General features: G+C 36.1%; 2 protein-coding genes across 2 annotated transcripts; one reads left to right on the top strand and one right to left on the bottom strand.

Moving 5' to 3' along the window:
• The first annotated feature begins 281 nt into the window (after positions 1–281).
• Positions 282–5,153, top strand: LOC110784930 (mitogen-activated protein kinase 4). The gene is made up of 6 exons (XM_021989369.2): positions 282–675; positions 2,299–2,428; positions 2,635–2,772; positions 3,360–3,692; positions 4,317–4,500; positions 4,584–5,153. Exons 1-6 carry the CDS (start codon positions 488–490, stop codon positions 4,754–4,756), a joined length of 1,146 nt encoding a protein of 381 aa, XP_021845061.1. The 5' UTR covers positions 282–487; the 3' UTR covers positions 4,757–5,153.
• Positions 5,154–5,437: 284 nt separating this feature from the next.
• LOC110784931 (probable polygalacturonase) lies at positions 5,438–9,081 on the bottom strand. The gene is made up of 6 exons (XM_021989370.2): positions 8,925–9,081; positions 8,453–8,809; positions 7,439–7,559; positions 7,144–7,318; positions 6,977–7,047; positions 5,438–6,420 (listed from the first exon to the last, which is right to left on the bottom strand). Exons 1-6 carry the CDS (start codon positions 9,042–9,044, stop codon positions 5,711–5,713), a joined length of 1,554 nt encoding a protein of 517 aa, XP_021845062.1. The 5' UTR covers positions 9,045–9,081; the 3' UTR covers positions 5,438–5,710.
• Positions 9,082–20,222: the final 11,141 nt, after the last annotated feature.

Here is a 20,222-nt window from a genome sequence, read left to right as displayed (position 1 = left end):
TTTATCTATCGACTTTCTTTTTACTAGTATAAAAGTTAATCAAAACTAGGTTAAAGTTACAGAAAAATGAGTAAAAGTTATCTTGGTGTATAATAAATTTATTGTACACCTTGTGCGCGCAAGACCTTTTGAAGTTAAAATATATAAACCGTGCATCGCACGGGTCCTATATTAGTTTGTGATTAAAAAAAGCGAATAAAAGACCCGTAAACATCATGAAAAGGGGACACGTGGAACAGAAACCCATGAAGAAAGAAGTCCGTTTTCAGTTCACGGAATTTGAAAAAAAGAGACTTTTGTTTCCCTTCTTTTTCCTTTCAACCCCACAATCAAAAATTGAAAACCCGGGGGTTTTGGTCTTTCTTCTTCTTCTTCCTCCCTTTTCCCGTTGTTTTTGGTTGCAAAACTCACACTTCTCTCACTCCTAAACGAGAGGAAGAAGAAGAGAGTGTAGTTGTAGAGAGAGAAAGAGGAGGAGAGAGAAAATATGGATTGTTTCGAAGCATTGCACTCAACAGGAGGAGGAGATGGCAACCAAGAATCCAAAATTAAAGGAGTGATGACACACGGGGGTCGTTATGTTCAGTACAATGTCCATGGCAGCTTATTTGAGGTTTCTTCTAAGTATGTTCCTCCTATTCGTCCCATTGGCCGTGGCGCTTCTGGCCTTGTTTGGTATGCTCTCTCTTTTTCTTCTTGGGGTTTTTTCTACTGCAATTGTGCATAATATAAGTTACAACTGAGGAGGGGATTCGAAAATGTGACCTACCATATACTCCCTCCGCCCCTTAATACTCGCACCGCTTTCCTTTTCGGCCCGTCCCTTAATACTTTTACCGCTTCTATAAATGAAAATTTATACCAATATTATATTATTTCTCACACCTACTTACTAACCCCACTTACACCCTATTCCCTACTCCCTACAAAAAAAAATTATTTAAAAATTTACACCTCCACTCACCACTCTCCACCTTTTACCTATTTCCCACTAACTATATTAAAAAAATATCCCACTATCAACTAACACCCATTAAATTAATAAGTTAATTCAAATATCTTAGAATTCGCACCGGTCAAACTGGTGCGAGTGTTAAGGGACGGAGGGAGTATTATTATTTGTTCCTAGTCTTAAGTCTTAACCACTAGGACACATACATATTTGGTAGGGTGTTTGCTTGATATATTTGTTAATTGTTATGTGAGTTTCATTTTATAATCCTAGATTGAAATTTTGAGTGGTGTTGTGTTTTTATTTTAGCCAAGGAAATGACGGATGGACTAATGTTCTTCGGTTTGGTTGTGATAATCTCAGTTCGGAGTCAATAATTACGTTGATGATGTAATTTGAACTAGTAACGTGACAACTAAAACGTGATGGAGGGCAGGTGGGATTAGTATTAGCAAAGAGTATGGTAAGACCCAAAGATATTTTCCCTTTAGGAAGGTCATACCGGTTTCACAATAAGTTATTGTGACACTACCTTGTACAAGATTTTTCTCTATAGGAAACAACACTTGGTGTATGGGGTGATATTGTGTATATGCGCCTCCATAAACAATTGTTTGAATTCGAGTTCGAGTTTGGTTTTCAAAAGTTATGATTATCTAGTGTTAAGTTTGTCATCTATCTTCTGAAAGTTTAAAGTTGGAGTATGTTGATCTTGCTTCATTACACGATAGGCGGTTTCAGTGCTTGGAGTATTTGTACATTATGATGTTTTAGGTGAAAACAGGACTAGTTTTCAACTATACAGACAGCTCCCTGCTGACAGTTCTGAAGCATATATGAATGACAGTTCTGAAGCATATATGAATGAGGATATGAACTAGTACTTACAGGTTTGATAAGAACTTTTCTGTCTTTGATGAACAAGTGTGTGGAGACATTTACATCAATTCTTGACTTCACCCCCTTAAGAAACAATGAGAAGTTTAAGGAATGAACTTATCAGTTAACTTGTTTTGGACGATCAGAATAGGAGTTCCTATTTCATGGTTCAAAATAAGTTTTGAGACTTGGACTTTCCTGATTCCTCACATAAGCCTAATTTTAAGTTTGTGAGAACTGCCTTACATATTACAGTTCTATTTGTGGAGTATGCCTTGCCTCCTGCCTCGTTCGTGGCTTTTTGTGCTAAATGGAGTACTCCTTTAGACAAGGTTATCAGTGGTAATACGTCTCAAAGTACATGGGAAAGAGTTGGTGTTTGTTTGGCTTACCGGTTTAGGGAAGTGACGTTTACTAATTGGGTTGATAAATGTCAGAGAAATAACACATTTTTTTTTTGTTTCCAGTGCTGCTGTTAATTCAGAAACACACCATGAAATTGCTATCAAGAAGATTGGTAATGCATTCGACAATATAGTAGATGCAAAAAGGACACTGAGAGAGATCAAACTACTTCGCCATATGGATCATGAAAATGTGAGCTATCTTTCTCAGATTCTCTAGGTGTGTTAGGCTTTAAATTGTTAAAATTTCACTTTTCTCAATCTGTACAATCTCCTTTTGATGCCATATACAGATATACTAGTCTTTTAGACACTAAGTTGTTTTCTTGAACTTTTAGGGTGAGTATTCTCTAGATTAAGTGGATTTTGTCAGAAACTAATTTTCTTGGTTTTCTGCAGATTATTGCGATTAAGGATATCATTCGACCACCAAAGAGAGAAGCATTCAATGATGTTTACATTGTTTATGAACTGATGGATACTGATCTTCATCAGATAATTCGCTCTAACCAAGCTTTGACTGATGATCATTGCCAGGTTTGTGGCATTCTCTCCTTCAAAAAGGAGAATCTTTTTCATCCTCATGAAATTATTTTCACCCCTTTATAAACCAAGTGCTGAAAAAATTGAGAGAATTAGTTTTCTTGAATACGATTTTCCTCTTAACCAAACACACCTTATTGTGGTTCATTTGCTTCTGTTAAACTAGATAAGTTGTAGAGTCTCAATGAAAACTGATGAAATCTCACTCTACTCGGAGAATCTTTGGAAACAATGCATTAATGGTTCAATATAGCTCCAAAGATCTAAAAGACCTCATTTACACCGACTTCAACATGTACTTTCTCAATTCTGCATTGTATTATGTAGAAGTGCCTTCTACAGTTCCGTGCATTGTTTCTGCACCAAATGTTTTTTAAGCGATAAATTTTCTGCATGTTTAAACATACTTTAAGTTCTTTAGACTGCTTTCTTCTTGGCCATCTCATCCTTATATGTAAATTTTGGAAAGTTCACTCTGCTCTTATGATTTAACAAGCATAACAGCTGAAAATATTGAGCTATCTGTAACCTTTGCTCCATCTAAGTTGTTGAAAGAGACTGACATATTTTGTGAACTGCAGTACTTCTTATATCAGCTCTTACGTGGCTTAAAATATGTACACTCTGCAAAGGTCTTACATCGCGATCTCAAGCCCAGTAATTTACTTCTAAACGCGAACTGTGACCTAAAGATTGGAGATTTCGGGCTGGCTAGGACCACCACTGAGACAGATTTTATGACTGAGTATGTTGTAACTCGCTGGTATCGAGCTCCTGAGTTGCTCCTTAATTGTTCGGAATACACGGCTGCAATTGATGTCTGGTCTGTTGGTTGTATATTTGGTGAAATCATGACAAGAGAACCCTTGTTCCCAGGCAAAGATTATGTTCACCAACTAAGGCTTATTACTGAGGTAATGTTTTACCCCCCCCCCCCCCCCCCCCTCTAATTTTCTAGTTAAAATTTATTCCTCTGAAATTCAGTTCATGAGGAAGTATGTTAGAAGCTCAAACTTTGAAGTACTTGGTTAAGCTTGAGGAAGGCATCCTCTGAAGTTGCCTTGACATTTGATGCTCTCTTCAGCTGGTAAATTCTATTAAAATTATGCTAGCCAACTTCTAATGTGCATAACCTTGAAATTGTTATGCAAATATTTTAGTTTCTTGGAGCTGAGTAAATCAGGGTGCGCTCTATTCACCTGATTTTTACTTATTTTTTCTGAACTTATCTTATCTGAAGTTATCCGAACTTATTAGAACTTATCAAAACTTATTTTAATAATAAATTGTATTTGGTCAACCCTTAATTTTCCTGAAATAAGTGGAAATAAGGTGAACAGAACAAAGCCTGATGTATATTCGAACTTTCCTTGTGCTTTGATGCTTTCTTGATTGTTTGATGCCCTACTTAAGTAGACAAGTTTTGTATCCTTGGATATTTTAGACCTAGCATTTTGCAGAAATAAGATCAAATGTACCTTTAATCTATCTGTTTCTCAGTAACCATACTAAAACATATGTCGTTTTGGGTCTAAAAGTTGATAGGGTCACCAGATGATTCAAGCTTAGGATTTCTGCGAAGTAACCATGCGAGGAGGTACGTGAAACAGCTCCCTCAGTACCCCAAGCAGCAGTTCTCAGCAAGGTTCCCTAACATGTCTCCAGCAGCCACTGATCTGTTAGAGAAGATGCTTGTCTTTGATCCCAACAAACGCATTACCGGTATAACAAATTTCCATCTGTGTATTAACATTTAAGTAGTACTTTCTTGGTTCATCTTCTAACTAGTCTTCTTCTGTTTACAGTGGACGAGGCACTGTGTCACCCACACTTAGCCTCTCTCCATGACATTAATGATGAACCCATCTGCTCAGCACCTTTCCGTTTTGATTTCGAGCAAACATCCTTGACAGAAGAGAATGTCAAAGAGCTTATCTGGAAGGAATCAGTCAAGTTTAACCCAGATCCAGCTCATTAAGTTAAAAATGGAAGGACAAATTGCTTTGCTTCTGCTACAAAAGGTAGTTTCCTGCAGTTTTTACTCCTGGATACCCTGCTTATTCGTGGAGGAGACCGCCTTTTTAGATAAATTGAAGCTGTTTGTCAAGAGTCAGCATCCAGTTCTTTCACTCCAAAATGTCTGCCAAATTTGGATTATGTATTTAGCTTTGGTTCCCTGTAAAAGAATTAATGAGATAGTAGGAAAAATAAGGAAATCGGAGTACCCTATAGCTAGAAATTAGATTATGGACAATTATATGACCTCTTAAATACTTTTAATTCAGTTATTTTAGTTTATTTTGTATAACTTGTTCAGAACCTCTTGACTCTGTATATTTACTCAAGTTGAATACATTCTCTGCATTCAACCTGTATTCACTCTGATATCCTGCTTCTACTTTCGCAATGTCTCATCCTTTGTAACTAGGAAATATAGTATGTCTAGTACATGTCTGAAACTCTATCTGTCTGAAATCAGTTGTCCGTCTTGCTCATATTTAAGGAAAGGAAATCATATAAATCAAACTTATTTTAGGAAACGTGACAACTTTTTATGTGATCAGTAATTTCTCAGCGAGTATTCCAGTAATATTGTTCTTTTGGCAAGTATATCAGTATAAGTTGATACCATGAGATAGTAGTTTTGAGACATTCATAGTAGTTTTTGGAGTTTTTCACTCAACTTCTGAATTTCATTTCCATAAATACACTGATATGTTTCTCTTAAGCTAGCTCCCTTTCTTTGGGAGGGGGGGAATTTGAAATACATTCCATGGAACTACTCGAAACTGTTAACTTTTCCACAAATCTTGTACAATCCTTCCTCATTCTGTATGGTAAACAGCAACAATTCACTTCCAGACAGAAGAATATGTTGAAAACATAAACATTCATTCATATCTTCTTTGCTTCTAGACTGACATCTTACCCATCAAACATACTTTCTCTTGTAAGAACACTTTCGTAGTTCAACATCATCGATTGGCAAGGGTTCTTCAGGAAACTGACATTCTGTCATATGATCTGCTCCTTGATCGGCCAATGCATCACAAGGATTAGGCGATACACCACTCGAAATCCCGGAAACATCAGTACAAGCCCACTGAATTTTCTTAGGTTTAGCAGCCAATGATATAGTCACATTTGATATACAGATTTCAGTGAAAGGATCACCTGAAATCCCTTCTAACCTAGCTGCCATTTGCACACCATCAGCTACCATATCTCTGTAGTTTATGTTTTGTATGGTAGGAAGAGCTTTAGGATCATACTTGTCATCAGGGTGTGACCCGTAATTTCCTGTCATCCAAAACGCCCATTTCATTGTATGCATTGTAAAACCTTTCACATATATGTCCTTCACATATCCTCCTCTTCCTGCTCCTGTCTTGATTCTCACACCTGATTCTGAGTTTATTGCTAATATGTTCTCTGCCCTGACATCTTGTATTCCACCTGACATCTCGCTACCTAGAGCTATTACAGCACTTGTTGGAGAGATACATGTCAAACGGCGGATCACAAGCTGCTTTGTTGGCATTCCGAAGGAGATCCCGTACTCGTCCCACCCACTCTTCACAGCAACACAATCATCCCCAGAAACAATGTAGCAGTCTTCAATTCTTGTGTTTGTGCAGGAGTCTGCATACAAAAGACAGGACAAAACACATGTAATTAGCTTAACATAAAATTTATTATAGATAACCCCTTTGCAGATACCAACAAAACTTGTACCTTCCAACCATTCAACCATAGCAATCATTTAGGCTCCGTTTGGTTGGGTGTAAAACATTTCCAATGTAAAATGATTTTCAAGGAAAACACAATTCCAAAATTAGTTTTCTGTTGTTTGGTTCCATGTAAAAAAAATGATGAAATAAAAGGAAACTGAAAGGGAAAATAAGTAGGTAGCTAGTGAGAGGAGTGGACAAGAGAGAAGATAAGGAAAAGGAAGGAAAACAGTTTTCCCTTCATTTTGAAAGGAAAATGGTTTTCCATCATTGGGTGAGCAATTTTACTAATAGAGAAAATGGTTTTACACTCCTTTGCAACTAAAAAATGTAAAATTGAAAATATAGGAAAATTGTTTTCCAAGAAAATATTTTATGCCCTACCAAACGGAGCCTTTAAGGTATCACTAAAACTATCCGAAGTACCACCACTATCTTCTCTATTCAATAAAAGAACATGAATATACCTGGGTTAATTCCATCAGTGTTCGGAGAATTAACCGGAGCACTAATTGTGATGCCTTGAATTAGTATATTGCTGTCATCACAAAATATTTGTATTAATCACCATAAAAGATGCCGGAAATTCAAGAGAATTGACGGTAAATAAGGTAATGAAGAGAAAGTTAATAACCTGCTATAAACAGGATGAATATTCCATGAAGGAGAATCAATAAGTGTAAGGTGGGAAATTTGAATACTGTCAGAGTACATGAGCTCTATTAAGTAAGGCCTTGTGTTCTTAAGCTGTTTATGGTGAAATTTCTGCCACCACCAATCACCTTGACCATTAATTGTGCCATTTTCCCCTGGTAATACACCAAATTCAGACACAAAAATACTTGGGTTAATCTCAATTAATGCAATAATAAGCAAAAAAAACCAACAGAAAAAACTTTGGTTACATTATTACAGTGCTTCAATAGTACCTGTGATTATCACATCTGTGAGGTTGCTTCCAGTGATCAGGCTGGCATATCTTCCACCAGGAGCATCTCTTCCTTGACCGTATGATGGCAATGGCGCGATCAAAGGCCACTCGTTCAAGTCCTGTTGCAGTATGAGTGATTAAGGGACTAATTACCATCTATTTTCTGAAGTAAAGGATTGTATTGTACAGATTACCAGTCATTTGGTACAATTTCAGGTCAGTTTTAGTCTTTTATCAGTTAGCTTGTTGTGATAATTATCTGCACTAGTAACATTACATTTTTACTTGGATGGGTTTGTCTTGGGAAATCCGGATCGTGTACAGGTCACTTTTGCCAAGTCTATTATTGCAGGTCTTAGTTAATTGGTGTCACTGCTATTACATTAATTGTATCTTAACTTAGCTTGATTAGTTTTGAGTGGTAGGATTTCAAGATCAAGCAGATGTTCAAACTGAATTAGAAATGGGAGGAATTGATGAAACTATCAAGTTAAATGTGCAACCTTAAATAATACTTCCTCCATTCTTTTTTAAATGACACAATTGTACTTTTGGCACTATTCATATAATATACTTTGACCATTGTGATTTATACTTAACAAAAAATATAGTCATGTGGGGTCTTGTTATAATCGTCTCATCCTATAGATTTATAATATCAAACTTTTATAATTTTTAACCATTGATAATAAAAGGTATTAATGGTTGAAATATTGCATTGGCAAACGTGACAAAAAAATTGTGTCATTTAATAAAGAATGGAGGAAGTAATAAGTGTCTAAAACTCTGTACTAGAGTGGATGTCAACTAGTTTAGTCGATAAAGTTTTGGAAAAGGTACCTAAAACTCAGGATCAATCTTAACTAGTTTAGTCTATAAAATCTAATAAAAAAACACTCTTGACTAGAAAATTTGGCATTCAGTAATTGTGTAACTGTTCAATAATATTTAATTAAAACAAATAACATTCTAAAACCAAAGTAATTAAAAATGAGATTAAAGAAAAACAAACCAGAGAAGCTAAAAGAACAGCATCCTTGTGAAGAAAAAGAGTGAAGTGATTAGTAAGATTGAAGCTTCCAGTTAACCATTTCCCAGGAGGAACAAACAGCATAGCTCCACCGTCTGATTGAAACTGGCTAAGATGATTAACGGCTGTCTGAAAAGCTTTGGTGTTAGAGGTGGTTCCATCACCTACACCTCCAAAATCAGTGATAGAAGCACAATGACTTCTGCAGTTCATTGCTGCATACTCAAAGTTATCAGACACTGTTTTTCTTGTTGTTCTTCTTCCTTCGACACCGTTCGCATTCATGATTATTCCAACTAAGAAAACTATACAAAATAATACTGCAGCCATTCTTGGTACCTGAAAACAAAATTGAATTTGGAAAGAAAATAAATTAATTAAAGTGTAATCAGATTATGGTTTGCAATAGAAAATAAAGATAGGTAGTTTAACTAAATATCTTGTTTCTTGTTACCTCAAAGGTTGTTAAAGAACTGCCTTTTAGATGCATTTTGGGGAAAATGTGGTTTGGTTTTGGCTTGTTTAGAAAAGATGAATTTGAGGTTGTGTTTGTGTGTGTATTTATATACTCCATAATTGGGACTTGGGAGGAGTGGAATTATAGTTAGGCACTGGTCTTTTGGTTGAATTTTAGAGAAATTCAGTCTAGTTCAGTTCAGTTCAAAAGAACATGGTCTTACTCACTTCGTTTCGTAATGTTATACTACTCACTTTATAAAGTTGTATTTACTTTTCGTATAAGGTTAAGGAAGCTCACGGAAGTTAAAACTGTTCCCATAATGGTTAGGAACATGACTGGCCTTATGATGCAGCATGTCCTCATCTTTTTTGGATGGTAGCAGGGCAAGCAGGCATATCAGCAGGTTTGTTTTCCATGTGTTATAGATCGAGAATGTGCTATGTGTTGCTAAAGGTGATAATGAGTCTAGCCTGCTTACGAGAAAAACTATCGGATTGAGACTTAAACTAGGTGAGTCGAAATAATCATGACCAAATTTCGGAGAAATAATCGTGAGGTACTTCCTCTGTTCATGAATACTTGCAATAGTTTGATTTTTGCACTATTTATACATTAACTTTGTTCATGTAATACGTTGTTGTGAAGACACTAGTTTGACCATAAGCTTCTTTAATGTGTCAGTCAAACTGTTGCAAGTATTCAGGAACAGAGGGAGTATAAACGAACGAAGTCATGTATTCGATAAGTTTGATTGTTTGAAACAGTCTTGGCTCATTAAGTCATCATCACCCTTATTATGTGCAATTGATTTGGCAGTAGAAGGATGGATACAAATGATTAGGCATTAGCCATGAGTAATTTGTAAGACAAAAATTCTTGCAATGCCAAAGTTGTGCACACAACTTTGCTGATCTTTGTTTAATAGCTAAGATTCAGAGTTGTGCACACAACCCTTGATTGATTATACAAGCTGTCACATTTCTATCAATCCAGCTTTGATCCAATCAAGTTTGGGTAAAGCTCTTCAAATTATCCAAATCTTTGTCCTCAACCTTCTATTTACAGTTCTTCAACAACCTTCTAAATTGATCCATAAGCCTGTTATCCTAAATAGATTTTCGCTTATTGTCGTTACCCCATTGCCTTTAGAGAGGCTCTCGCAACAAGCAGGGTATCGCGTAAGATTCAATCAATTTTCGTTAATTTAAATTATTATTTTTTTACTGATTAAAACATTCTCGTATTTTTTTATATTTTTTTTGTCAATTCGCATTCTCGTACTTTTTAATTTTATGGATCAAAATTCATTGTTTATAATTTCCTAATCTTTCGTACTTATCGATTTTCAGTCTTTCTAAACCCAACATGATCTTAATGTTATCATGAGTTTATCCGCGTATATAAGAACACTTAAGGAGTAGTTTGGCATATTTTTTTTAGGTAAGGGAAACAAATGGCTGACAACAAAGTTAAAAAACCAGAAATATGGGCTACAGATTAAGGTAACAATATGTCCATAACGTGCACAACAAAAAGTGCACTAAGAAAAGGAAGAGCACACTTAAGACCCACTAGTCCACCACTACTACTAGTTGTAGCTTACAATCTCTATTTGGTTTACTCAATAGCCTTTAGAAATTACTAATATTGTCAATTAACTTAATCCACAAAAGACCTTATTAGTGGAGGTCCAATCAAATGCTTATGGTGCTAACCTATAGTGCCCAACATGTAAAAACAATAATGTGCATCCAGAATGATGGTAGGCGGTAAAAAAGATAATAATAACTTCACCTATTTGGGATCTGATTTTAGGTTATTAACATCACCTTATAACTTTAACCGACTAAATTTGTTAACATCCATAATTTGACATGCTACCTACGATCTTTCGATACCTCTACTTTTACCTAAACCAAAAGTATAGCTCATACTTAATATTAATACATTGCAGAATTCATTGACTCGGAGTCTTGAATCAAATGAAATCAATCTAAATGACTCGTTTGCTACCTGTGGAAAAAACCGTTAGTTGATCATGGACTTAATAACGTGAGCATGGGATAGTTCACTGAGGAAAGTGGTGGGAGATGGGGCCCAAAGTATGAGGAAAGTTTTGTCATAGAGCAATTTGCACAGAATATCGAATATCGAATATCGAATATCGAATATAAAACCCGTGACCGTGAGCCACAAATTCGTCGTTACTAGAGATCATCCCTTATTATTAGCGGCTACCTAAGTTTCTCACGGGTTTTTGTTGAGTGGAGGGCAACACAACATACATAAGTACGTAATATTACGGGTGTGTTCACATCCCAAAAAAGTTTTGTTTAACAAGTTTTAAGTTGCAATTAGGTCATACCATGTCAATAAATTTAAATCAATTTATAATAAGGTCTTACTAGATTTAATAAGTTTTAATCAAGTCCTTTCAGTTCAATGAAATTTAATCAGATATATACTAAATTAAGATAACACATCTAAATATTAATATAACATTATACCGCATACCACAACACCCACCTCAATACCTCATATACAGTTGACATACTAATGAATATAGTCTGTCAATTAAGTAAAATTACGTATGAAACGATTTAAAATGAGACTAGTGGTTCAGAGAATCACAAGTCTACATTTGTTTTTCTAAATGGATCCCCAATTCCCCACCCAATGTTGTTCCCTACTCTTTCGGTGGATAATGTCATGCGCATGAAGGGATCACTATCTAATGTCAAACAAATTGAGGACCATGAGCTTGAGAAACTGAAACTATTTTCCACTCATTTAATTAAGTACAATATTCCAAGATAAAATTAAAAAGAGATTCTTTTGGGAAACGGATAAGTAGCCACTTGGTATTGAAAAACGCACAATATAATCTCAAACCACTATGATAAAATCATTTGAAACATTTAGATAGCAAAAAAAAAAAAAACTCTTAAACATCCACTACAATTGAAGTTATAACATTATTTTGATTAAGAATCATTTTGATTTTTTGAGGAGTATCCTTATATACATAACATGCATAACCTAAACAAGTATCAAATTTATCATATGGTCCTTGCAAGACCTATTATAATGTAAATGAAACTTGAAGATGAGAGGGTGGTAGCACAAATTGAATTCCACGGTCTAGTTCCGAGTTCAATTCCTTCCTTTAGTAGTGCGTGAAAAGGTGGCGGGAGGGGTGATTACAATGTTATTTTTAACACAACTTTGAGGACCATCCTCTTTAAGCTACATACTAGCTAATGGGAAACTAAATACTTGTGAATGTGTTTCAGGACATTAGAGGATTATATGGATTTTGCATCCATCAGACTTCGGGAGCGTAATATTTTTGCAATATAAGCCAAATAGCCAATAATTTGTAAGTTGTAATGATACAAACTATGACTCCATCCCGTTTATGTTGAGAGAAACTAAACACTTTTACGAAAAAATATTTTCTCATTGTTCGTTGTTTGTTTTGTTAATGAGTGAAAAACTATTTTTCCAAAGAAGGAAAATAAATTTCTCGAGGTGGAAAACTTTTTTCCTTTTGAAAAGAATGTCGGAATGCCACATTCCTCTCTTATTTCTCTTTACATTTCTTTTTCTCTCCTCTTATCCATCGTTGTTTTTCACTTTTATTTTGTTTTTCTTTTTGAGTTTTCTTGTAAAGAAAGAAACAAAAGAAAACTATTTCCGCCATTATGGTCTCTTTTGAAAATGGTTTTCCATCAAAATATTTTCCCACTGAAAATGCTTTTGTTGAAGCAAATGAATCCTAAATGGTTGAGTAGTCCATTTGACTATGTACAGTAAACCTACATAAAATAAAGGGCTTGGAATTTCTTAAATGGAAGGCCCGTCTTTCAAGATCATAATGAAACTGAAGTCATAAGCCCATATTTTTTCAATCAGGTACAAGTGTACAACATAATTATGCAAGTACTTCAATATAGGCCCAAAAGCACATGACACATGTTGAAAATATTTAGGAAGATGTAGTGGGCTTTAGTTTATTTGTGGTTAATTGATTGAGTAATGTTGATGATCTTTGAGTATGGAAGAGGAATTACAAAGAGACTTTTGTGGGGAATTGTTCTTGTTGTATTAGCTAATGCTTTACAATGCTACATATTTATAGTAGTACAATGTTGGTGATTTCCACCACTATACTTCTCTAGACTATTCTATTCTAGACTATTCTACTTTCTTCCCATTGTAGATAGTTCTAGGTTTTTCTATTTTTAGATATTTGTTAGGATAGTCTAGATATTTTATTTCATGCTCCTAGATTTTTCTAGATTACAACAATTACATGTTCCTAGATTTTTCTAGATTAAAGTTTTTAACACTCCCCCTTAATCTGAAAAATCTTGAACTCCAAGTTGTCGACGAAATTGGATGAATTTTTCTGTTGAGACCGCCTTTGTGAAGATATCCGCGAGCTGCTCCCCGGTCTTGCAGAATTGTAGCTCGATCTCCTGCTTCTCGACTAGTTCTCGGATAAGGTGATACGTATCTCAATATGCTTCGTGCGGCTGTGGAAGACTAGATTTTTTGTCATGGCTATGTGTAGACACCTACTTTTGTCCCCATTCCCGAAAGGGAAAGGTTCGATGATGAAAGCATAAATCTCCACTTGACAACGCATCTCCTATAAAATAAACGAATCTCAATTCCCCTTTTCATTTCACCCGAAACCTGATATTTATAGAAAAACTGCTATTTATGGAAACCTGCTAAAAATAGTAACTGCCGTAAAAGGTAGCTTCTAAAAGTGGCAAATCATAAAGAATAGAAACCTGCCAGAATTAGGTGTTGCATTCCAACATAAATCCTAAATGAGATAGAAAACTGCGAGAATCCTATTCCTAATATGATTCGGAAATAAGAGTTACGTATTAATTAAAATCCTAACGAGCCTAGAGTTCGTAACGGGCCCAGATGCATCCCGTCACAAGATTAATACGCACTAAAAGACTCGATTAAGTCTCAAACTCTACGGATTTCAGGAATCCGAATCTGACTAAGAAAACAGCCCAGACCCTATTTTCAACGCCTGGCTCTGGGCGCCGAAATCTTCGGCGCCCAGGCCTGGGCGCTGAAAATACCTGGGTACGTGTTTTTTCCTAATTCTTTATGGATTAGAACTCTGCAATTCTATCTTTCCACGAACTCTTCCCTATAAATACAGCCCCAAATTCGACGTGAAAGGACACAACACAATTATATTCTGAGTATTGACTCCAACCCTTAGCCTAAGCCTCACGCCGCGAAATTGTTCACGCGTTCTGTCGCAATCGAACCATAAATCGAACAGAACGTATCCTGTCCCATAATTGAGATTCGTTAAATAAAAAGGAGAAATAGCAAAGTCAAAGTGGTTAGTTTTCTGAGAACCGTGACGCACCTCTCAAGGGTGCGTCGTAATGTGCCCCTTTTCGATGATTTAATTGCTTTCCTCGCCCTTTTTATGAACTGTTAAACTAACTAAATCTGATTGTTCTATCACGCCTAACAAATATAATATTTTTGGGAAATTGGATTATCATGCTAGGTCCCTTAATGCTATTTAAATCAGATAATCGCGATCGATCTAGTATTATATGTTGCATATTGCTAAAATCAACTCAGATTAGTTTAATAGTTAACGCATGTCCCTTCAATTATTTATGCTGAGCTAGTCAGGATATCCTGCCTCTGGAGTTATCGACGAGCGAAGTACTCCTCTCCGTAGTTACAGTCCCCCGAACCCTCAATCTCTACCTTGCGGGTGTATGTTGAGAGATCCCCACACCAGGGATCACAAGGGAACCTACGGTCGTCGTGGTCATTCATAATTGCACTCCCTTTATGGCACGATAACCGGGTTTTGTCAGTTTTTCTCATTGTCGTTAAAAACTGAATGGCGACTCCTATATTACTAGTCAATTGGGTGTAAACTCACAGGAAATCCAATTACACTTGATTGAATAAAAAGAATCGTCACACCCACGAGGGACGAGGTCACGCATTAGCCTCGTGCTTTTTCGACCCCCTCACACTATGGCAGACATGTTGTCGCAATAAATTATTGTTGGGTCTTCTGTCGGCTGTCGTAGATCACCAAGAATTCTCTTGAGCCATACTACTTCACATGATGCACTTGTTGCTGCAATGTATTCTGCTTCTGATGATGATAGAGCCACAGTCGCTTGTTTCTTTGATGACCATGAAATGGCTTTCGTTCCCAACTGGAATACATAGCCACTTGTACTCTTCCTGTCGTCGATACTTCCAGCCCAATCACTGTCGGTGTATCATGTGAGCTTGTAGTCATCTTCGGTCTTGTATAATATTCCATAGCTTTTGTGCCTTTGACATACCGGAGTATTCTTTTTGCTGCTGCGAGATGAGCTTTACTAGGTTCTCTCATAAACCTTGACACGATGCTGACAGCATGTACGATGTCGGGCCTTGTGTGTGTAAGATATATGAGAGATCCGACCAAGCTTCGATATATTGAGGCATCTACTTTCTCCTTGCCATCATATTTGGAGAGCTTCTCATTAGGTGCCATTGGTGTGACAAATGGCTTGCAATCTTTCATGTGAAACTTCTTGAGTAGATCGTCAGCGTACTTTTCTTGTGATAAGAAGATCTTTCCTGGTCTTTGCTTGACTTGCATGCCAAGGAAATATTTCATCTCTCCAAGGTCGGGTCATTTCATATTCCGATATCATGGCCTTCTTGAATTCTTCGACCATTCTTGAGTTAGTACCCATGTAGATAAGATCGTCTACATAGAGGCACAAGATGAGAAAATCATGTGACCCTTGGGTCTTTATATAGAGTGATGGCTCTCTTGGACTTTTTGTAAAGCCATTTTGTAGAAGATAGCCATCAATCTTGCTATTCCATGCACGAGGAGCTTGTTTGAGCCCATAAAGAGCTTTTCGAAGGCGATATACCTTTTCTTCTTGGCCTTCGATGACATATCCTTGCGGTTGCTCAAAATATACTTCTTCATTGAGCTCCCCGTTGAGAAATGCAGATTTAACATCTAACTGAAAAACTTGTAATTTAAGTTGAGCCGCAAGTGCTAGAACTGACCTGATCGTCTCCATGCGGACAACTGGAGCATATGTTTCGGTGAAGTCGACTCCTGGTTGTTGTGAGTAGCCTTTTGCGACCAGACGAGCCTTGTTCTTTTGAATTGATCCATCTTTGTGCTCCTTGATCCTGTAGACCCATTTGAGGCCTATCACTTCCTTATCTTCAGGCTTGTCAACGAGCTCCCATGTGTTATTTTTCTCAATCATTCGAATCTCCTCGTTCATTGCTTCGATCCATTTGTCTTCTCGTGTTGCTTCATGAAAGCTTAGTGGTTCACCGGCAAAGAGAGCCATGATAGCATAATTGCATCCATAATTCTCCAAGTAGGATGGAGGACGCCGATCACGTTGAGATTGTCGAACTGCTTGAGTTGGTCTTGAAGTTGATGTTGCGCCTTGTGAGCTGGAAGGTGATCTTAGGCTCCTTGGTGATGATGGACTTGAGGATGATTGTGTTGCTGGCTGAATTGGGCCTTCTTCTCCATTTGGGCCTAGTGGAAGAATATCTCCTTGAGGAAGTTCTGGATCATTCTCATTCCATTTCCATTGTGCTCCTTCATCAAATTTCACATCTCGAGAGATGATTAATTTCTTGGATTCGGGCTTGAAGAGACGATATCCTTTTGATTCGTCACTGTATCCAATGAAGATACATTTCTCTCCTTTTACATCCAATTTTTTCCGATTTTCTTTCGGGATGTGGGCAAATGCAATGCACCCAAAAACTTTAAGGTGCTCAACTCTTGGCTTTCTTTTGTGCCAAGCTTCATAGGGGGTGACTTCCCTTACTGCTTTTGTGGGAGATCTGTTAAGAATATAGACAGCTGCATGGACAGCTTCCGCCCAAAAATATTTAGGAAGATTTTTCCCTTGCATCATGCTACGTGCCATTTCAGCAAATGTTCGATTCTTCCTTTCCGAAACACCATTTTGTTGAGGTGTGCGTCTTACTGTTAATTCCCTTTTAATACCATGCTTTTTACAAAAGCCATTGAATTCACTACTTGTGAATTCTCCCCATGATCTGTTCTTAAAATTTTCAAAGAATGCCCACTTTGTCTCTCCACGAGGGCTTTAAATTGCATGAAGTGAGAGAATGCTTCTGATTTATGCTCCAAGATATATACCCACATCATGCGTGAAAAATCATCAACGAACAATAGAAAATATCTTTTTCCGCCGAGAGGCGGAGTTCTGGTAGGGCCCCATATATCTGAATGAACAAGCTCTAATGGAGCTCTAGCCCTCCAGGATGATGTAGGAAATGGAAATCTATGCATTTTTCCATATATACAACCCTCACATATTTTTCTTTCATTATTTATTGGTGGCAGTCCAACCACCATTTCCTTTTTCTTTAACAGTTTTAAACTGTCAAAGTTTAAATGCCCGAATCTTAGATGCCACAGTGTGGATTCATCAACAATGGAGGAGAGAGCCATATTATTTTCTAATTGCATTTTTAAAGGAAATATTTTGTTAGGAGCCATATGGACTTTTGCAATTATTTGGTAATTTTTCTTATCATATATGAGGCATATATTATTATCAAATTTCACCATATAGCCTCTTTGAATTAGTTGGCCTACACTTAATAAGTTTTGTGTAAGCCCAGGGACATAGAAAACATCATGGATGAATTTAGAGGAGCCGTCTTTTGTTTTAACGGAAATAGTCCCTTTGCCAGCAACATCTTGGCTACTTTCATCACCAAGTATAATTTGAGTTTTTATGTTTTCATTTAGACTGACAAATGAATTTTTATTGCCAGTCATGTGGTTTGAACAACCACTATCAATATACCAAGTATCACTTGGTTCATGTTGTGCATTTAAGCATGTATATAATAATTGATCGGCGTTTGTGTTACTTCCGGTGAAATTAGCCTCTTCTTTTTGTCGACACCAACAATCTTTCTCAAAATGAGTGTGCTTGTTACACCTTTTACATTTATACCGACAATCTTTTGTATTATGACCATTTTTCTTGCACAAATTGCAATATGAACTTGATTGATTATTTTCTCGACTCCCTTGATTTTTATAATTTCCTCTACCTGCCACGGTTATATGAATTTCCTCTTCTTGGTTGATAATTTGAACCGTGACCATTTTTATTTTCTCCATTGTTAGAAAATCTCAGTTTAGCTTGAAAAGTTTGTTCTAGTGGATCTTCTGAAAAATTACGCATTCTTTCTTCATGAGCTAAGAGTGAACCCATTAGCTCGGTTAATGTGAGTGTTGATAAATCTTTATTAGCTTCTTCTATTGCAGCCACTATGTGATCATATTTTACTGTAAGACTTCTTAATATATTTCTTATAATTTTAACATCTTCTATTGTGTCTCCATTAGATCGAATTTGATTAACGATGGTTAAGACTTGATCAAAATATGATTGAAGATTTTCATCTTTAGACATTTTTAAAGTATCAAATCTTCCCCATAAAGATTGTAGTTTAAAGAGAATTACCTTTTCGGAGCCTCTATATTTTGTCTCCAAGATGCTCCAAGCCTCCTTGGCCGTTGTAGCAGCCATGATGGTAGGAAGGATTGTTTCATCTACTCCACGATAGATTAAGGATAGGGCATAGTTATCCCTTATCCTATTTTGTTTGTATTGCTTCCTTTTTGCTTCATCCCAAGTGGCCTCTTCAATGGCATCCTTGGGGTGTTCGTACCCATTTTGGACTAGCTCCCACAAATCTTGTGAGATAAATACAGATTTCATTTGCATACACCATTGTTGGTATTTTTCCCCTTTAAATAAAGGTAACCAATTAACTTGGGGATAGTAAAATGTGTTTGAGGTTGAGGCCATGTAAATTTAAGTGGTGGTTTAGGTTGTATGCAAGAATTATTGGTTGTATTGGAGGCTTTGGGATAATTTGCTCTTAATACCAAATGTTGGAAATATTTAGGAAGATGTAGTGGGCTTTAGTTTATTTGTGGTTAATTGATTGAGTAATGTTGATGATCTTTGAGTATGGAAGAGGAATTACAAAGAGACTTTTGTGGGGAATTGTTTTTGTTGTATTAGCTAATGCTTTACAATGCTACATATTTATAGTAGTACAACTAGTGTGTGGCCCAGGCGATGCCCCGATTGCTACATTGAATAGTTAAAATTTTAGAATTTTCTTAAGCTCGATATTTGATAAAATACATGTATACTATAAAGTGAAAAGCATCCATCCAGTTCGTCAAATACACAAACACACTACGTCGTTTATCCTGGGAAATATTTTTTCAATTACATCATCTTACAATTTGTATAATTTTTTTTCTAGTGGAATTAAGTGATTCAAATTAATAAACACCAAATTAGATATATACAGCCATGCAAAGCATTTCTGTAGTTGATGCTTATGAGACTTATGACATCATGTTTATTCATGGTTGTCCTAATTCTTTAATATTGTTTTTTTCCCCAAAATAGTCGATAGAAAATAAAAAGTCACATAAAAATTTAGTTGTTTTAGACTTCATGTTAACATTCATTTATAAATTAATGTGAAGAGATAAACCACAATTAGTTGTTGGTAAAGATGGTAATGAGAGTTATCATCCACACTTGAGGTCTGGAGTTCGAACCTTATTATCCGTGTTGATTTTTGGTTGTATTCATTTGGTGAGTGAATGATGTGGCGCAAAGGGAAGAGTACTACGTGGCACATAGACATTTTTCTCAACGCCTTTTAATATATTAGTATAGATGTTGGTGATTTCCACCACTACACTTCTCTAGACTATTCTATTCTAGGATTCTACTTTCTTCCCATTGTAGATAGTTCTAGGTTTTTCTATTTTTAGATATTTGTTAGGATAGTCTAGATATTTTATTTCATGCTCCTAGATTTTTCTAGATTACAACAATTACATGTTCCTAGATTTTTCTAGATTAAAGTTAACAACACAGTCGTGCATTTGCGGTGTTCATATCCTGTTACCTACTTGCATTTTATTTTATTACAAAAAATTATAAATGATTTTTTTCTGTATGATAACTAGTTTTTGAGCCTGTTTAAAGAACAGACGGTTAAATAGTGGTTATTTAGTCTATCTTTTTTAGTTTTAATTTTATTGAGGTTGTGATTTTAGAGAGAATATATGATGTAAATTTAAAGGTCGAAAAAATACATAAATTAAATAATGTATTAATATTGAGTGTTAATCGGGAAGATGTAGCGGAAGATGTT

The sequence above is a fragment of the Spinacia oleracea genome, chromosome 6, assembly GCF_020520425.1.
Source record: "Spinacia oleracea cultivar Varoflay chromosome 6, BTI_SOV_V1, whole genome shotgun sequence".
NCBI lineage: Eukaryota > Viridiplantae > Streptophyta > Magnoliopsida > Caryophyllales > Amaranthaceae > Spinacia > Spinacia oleracea.
This window is presented reverse-complemented; position numbering and strand designations above follow the sequence as displayed.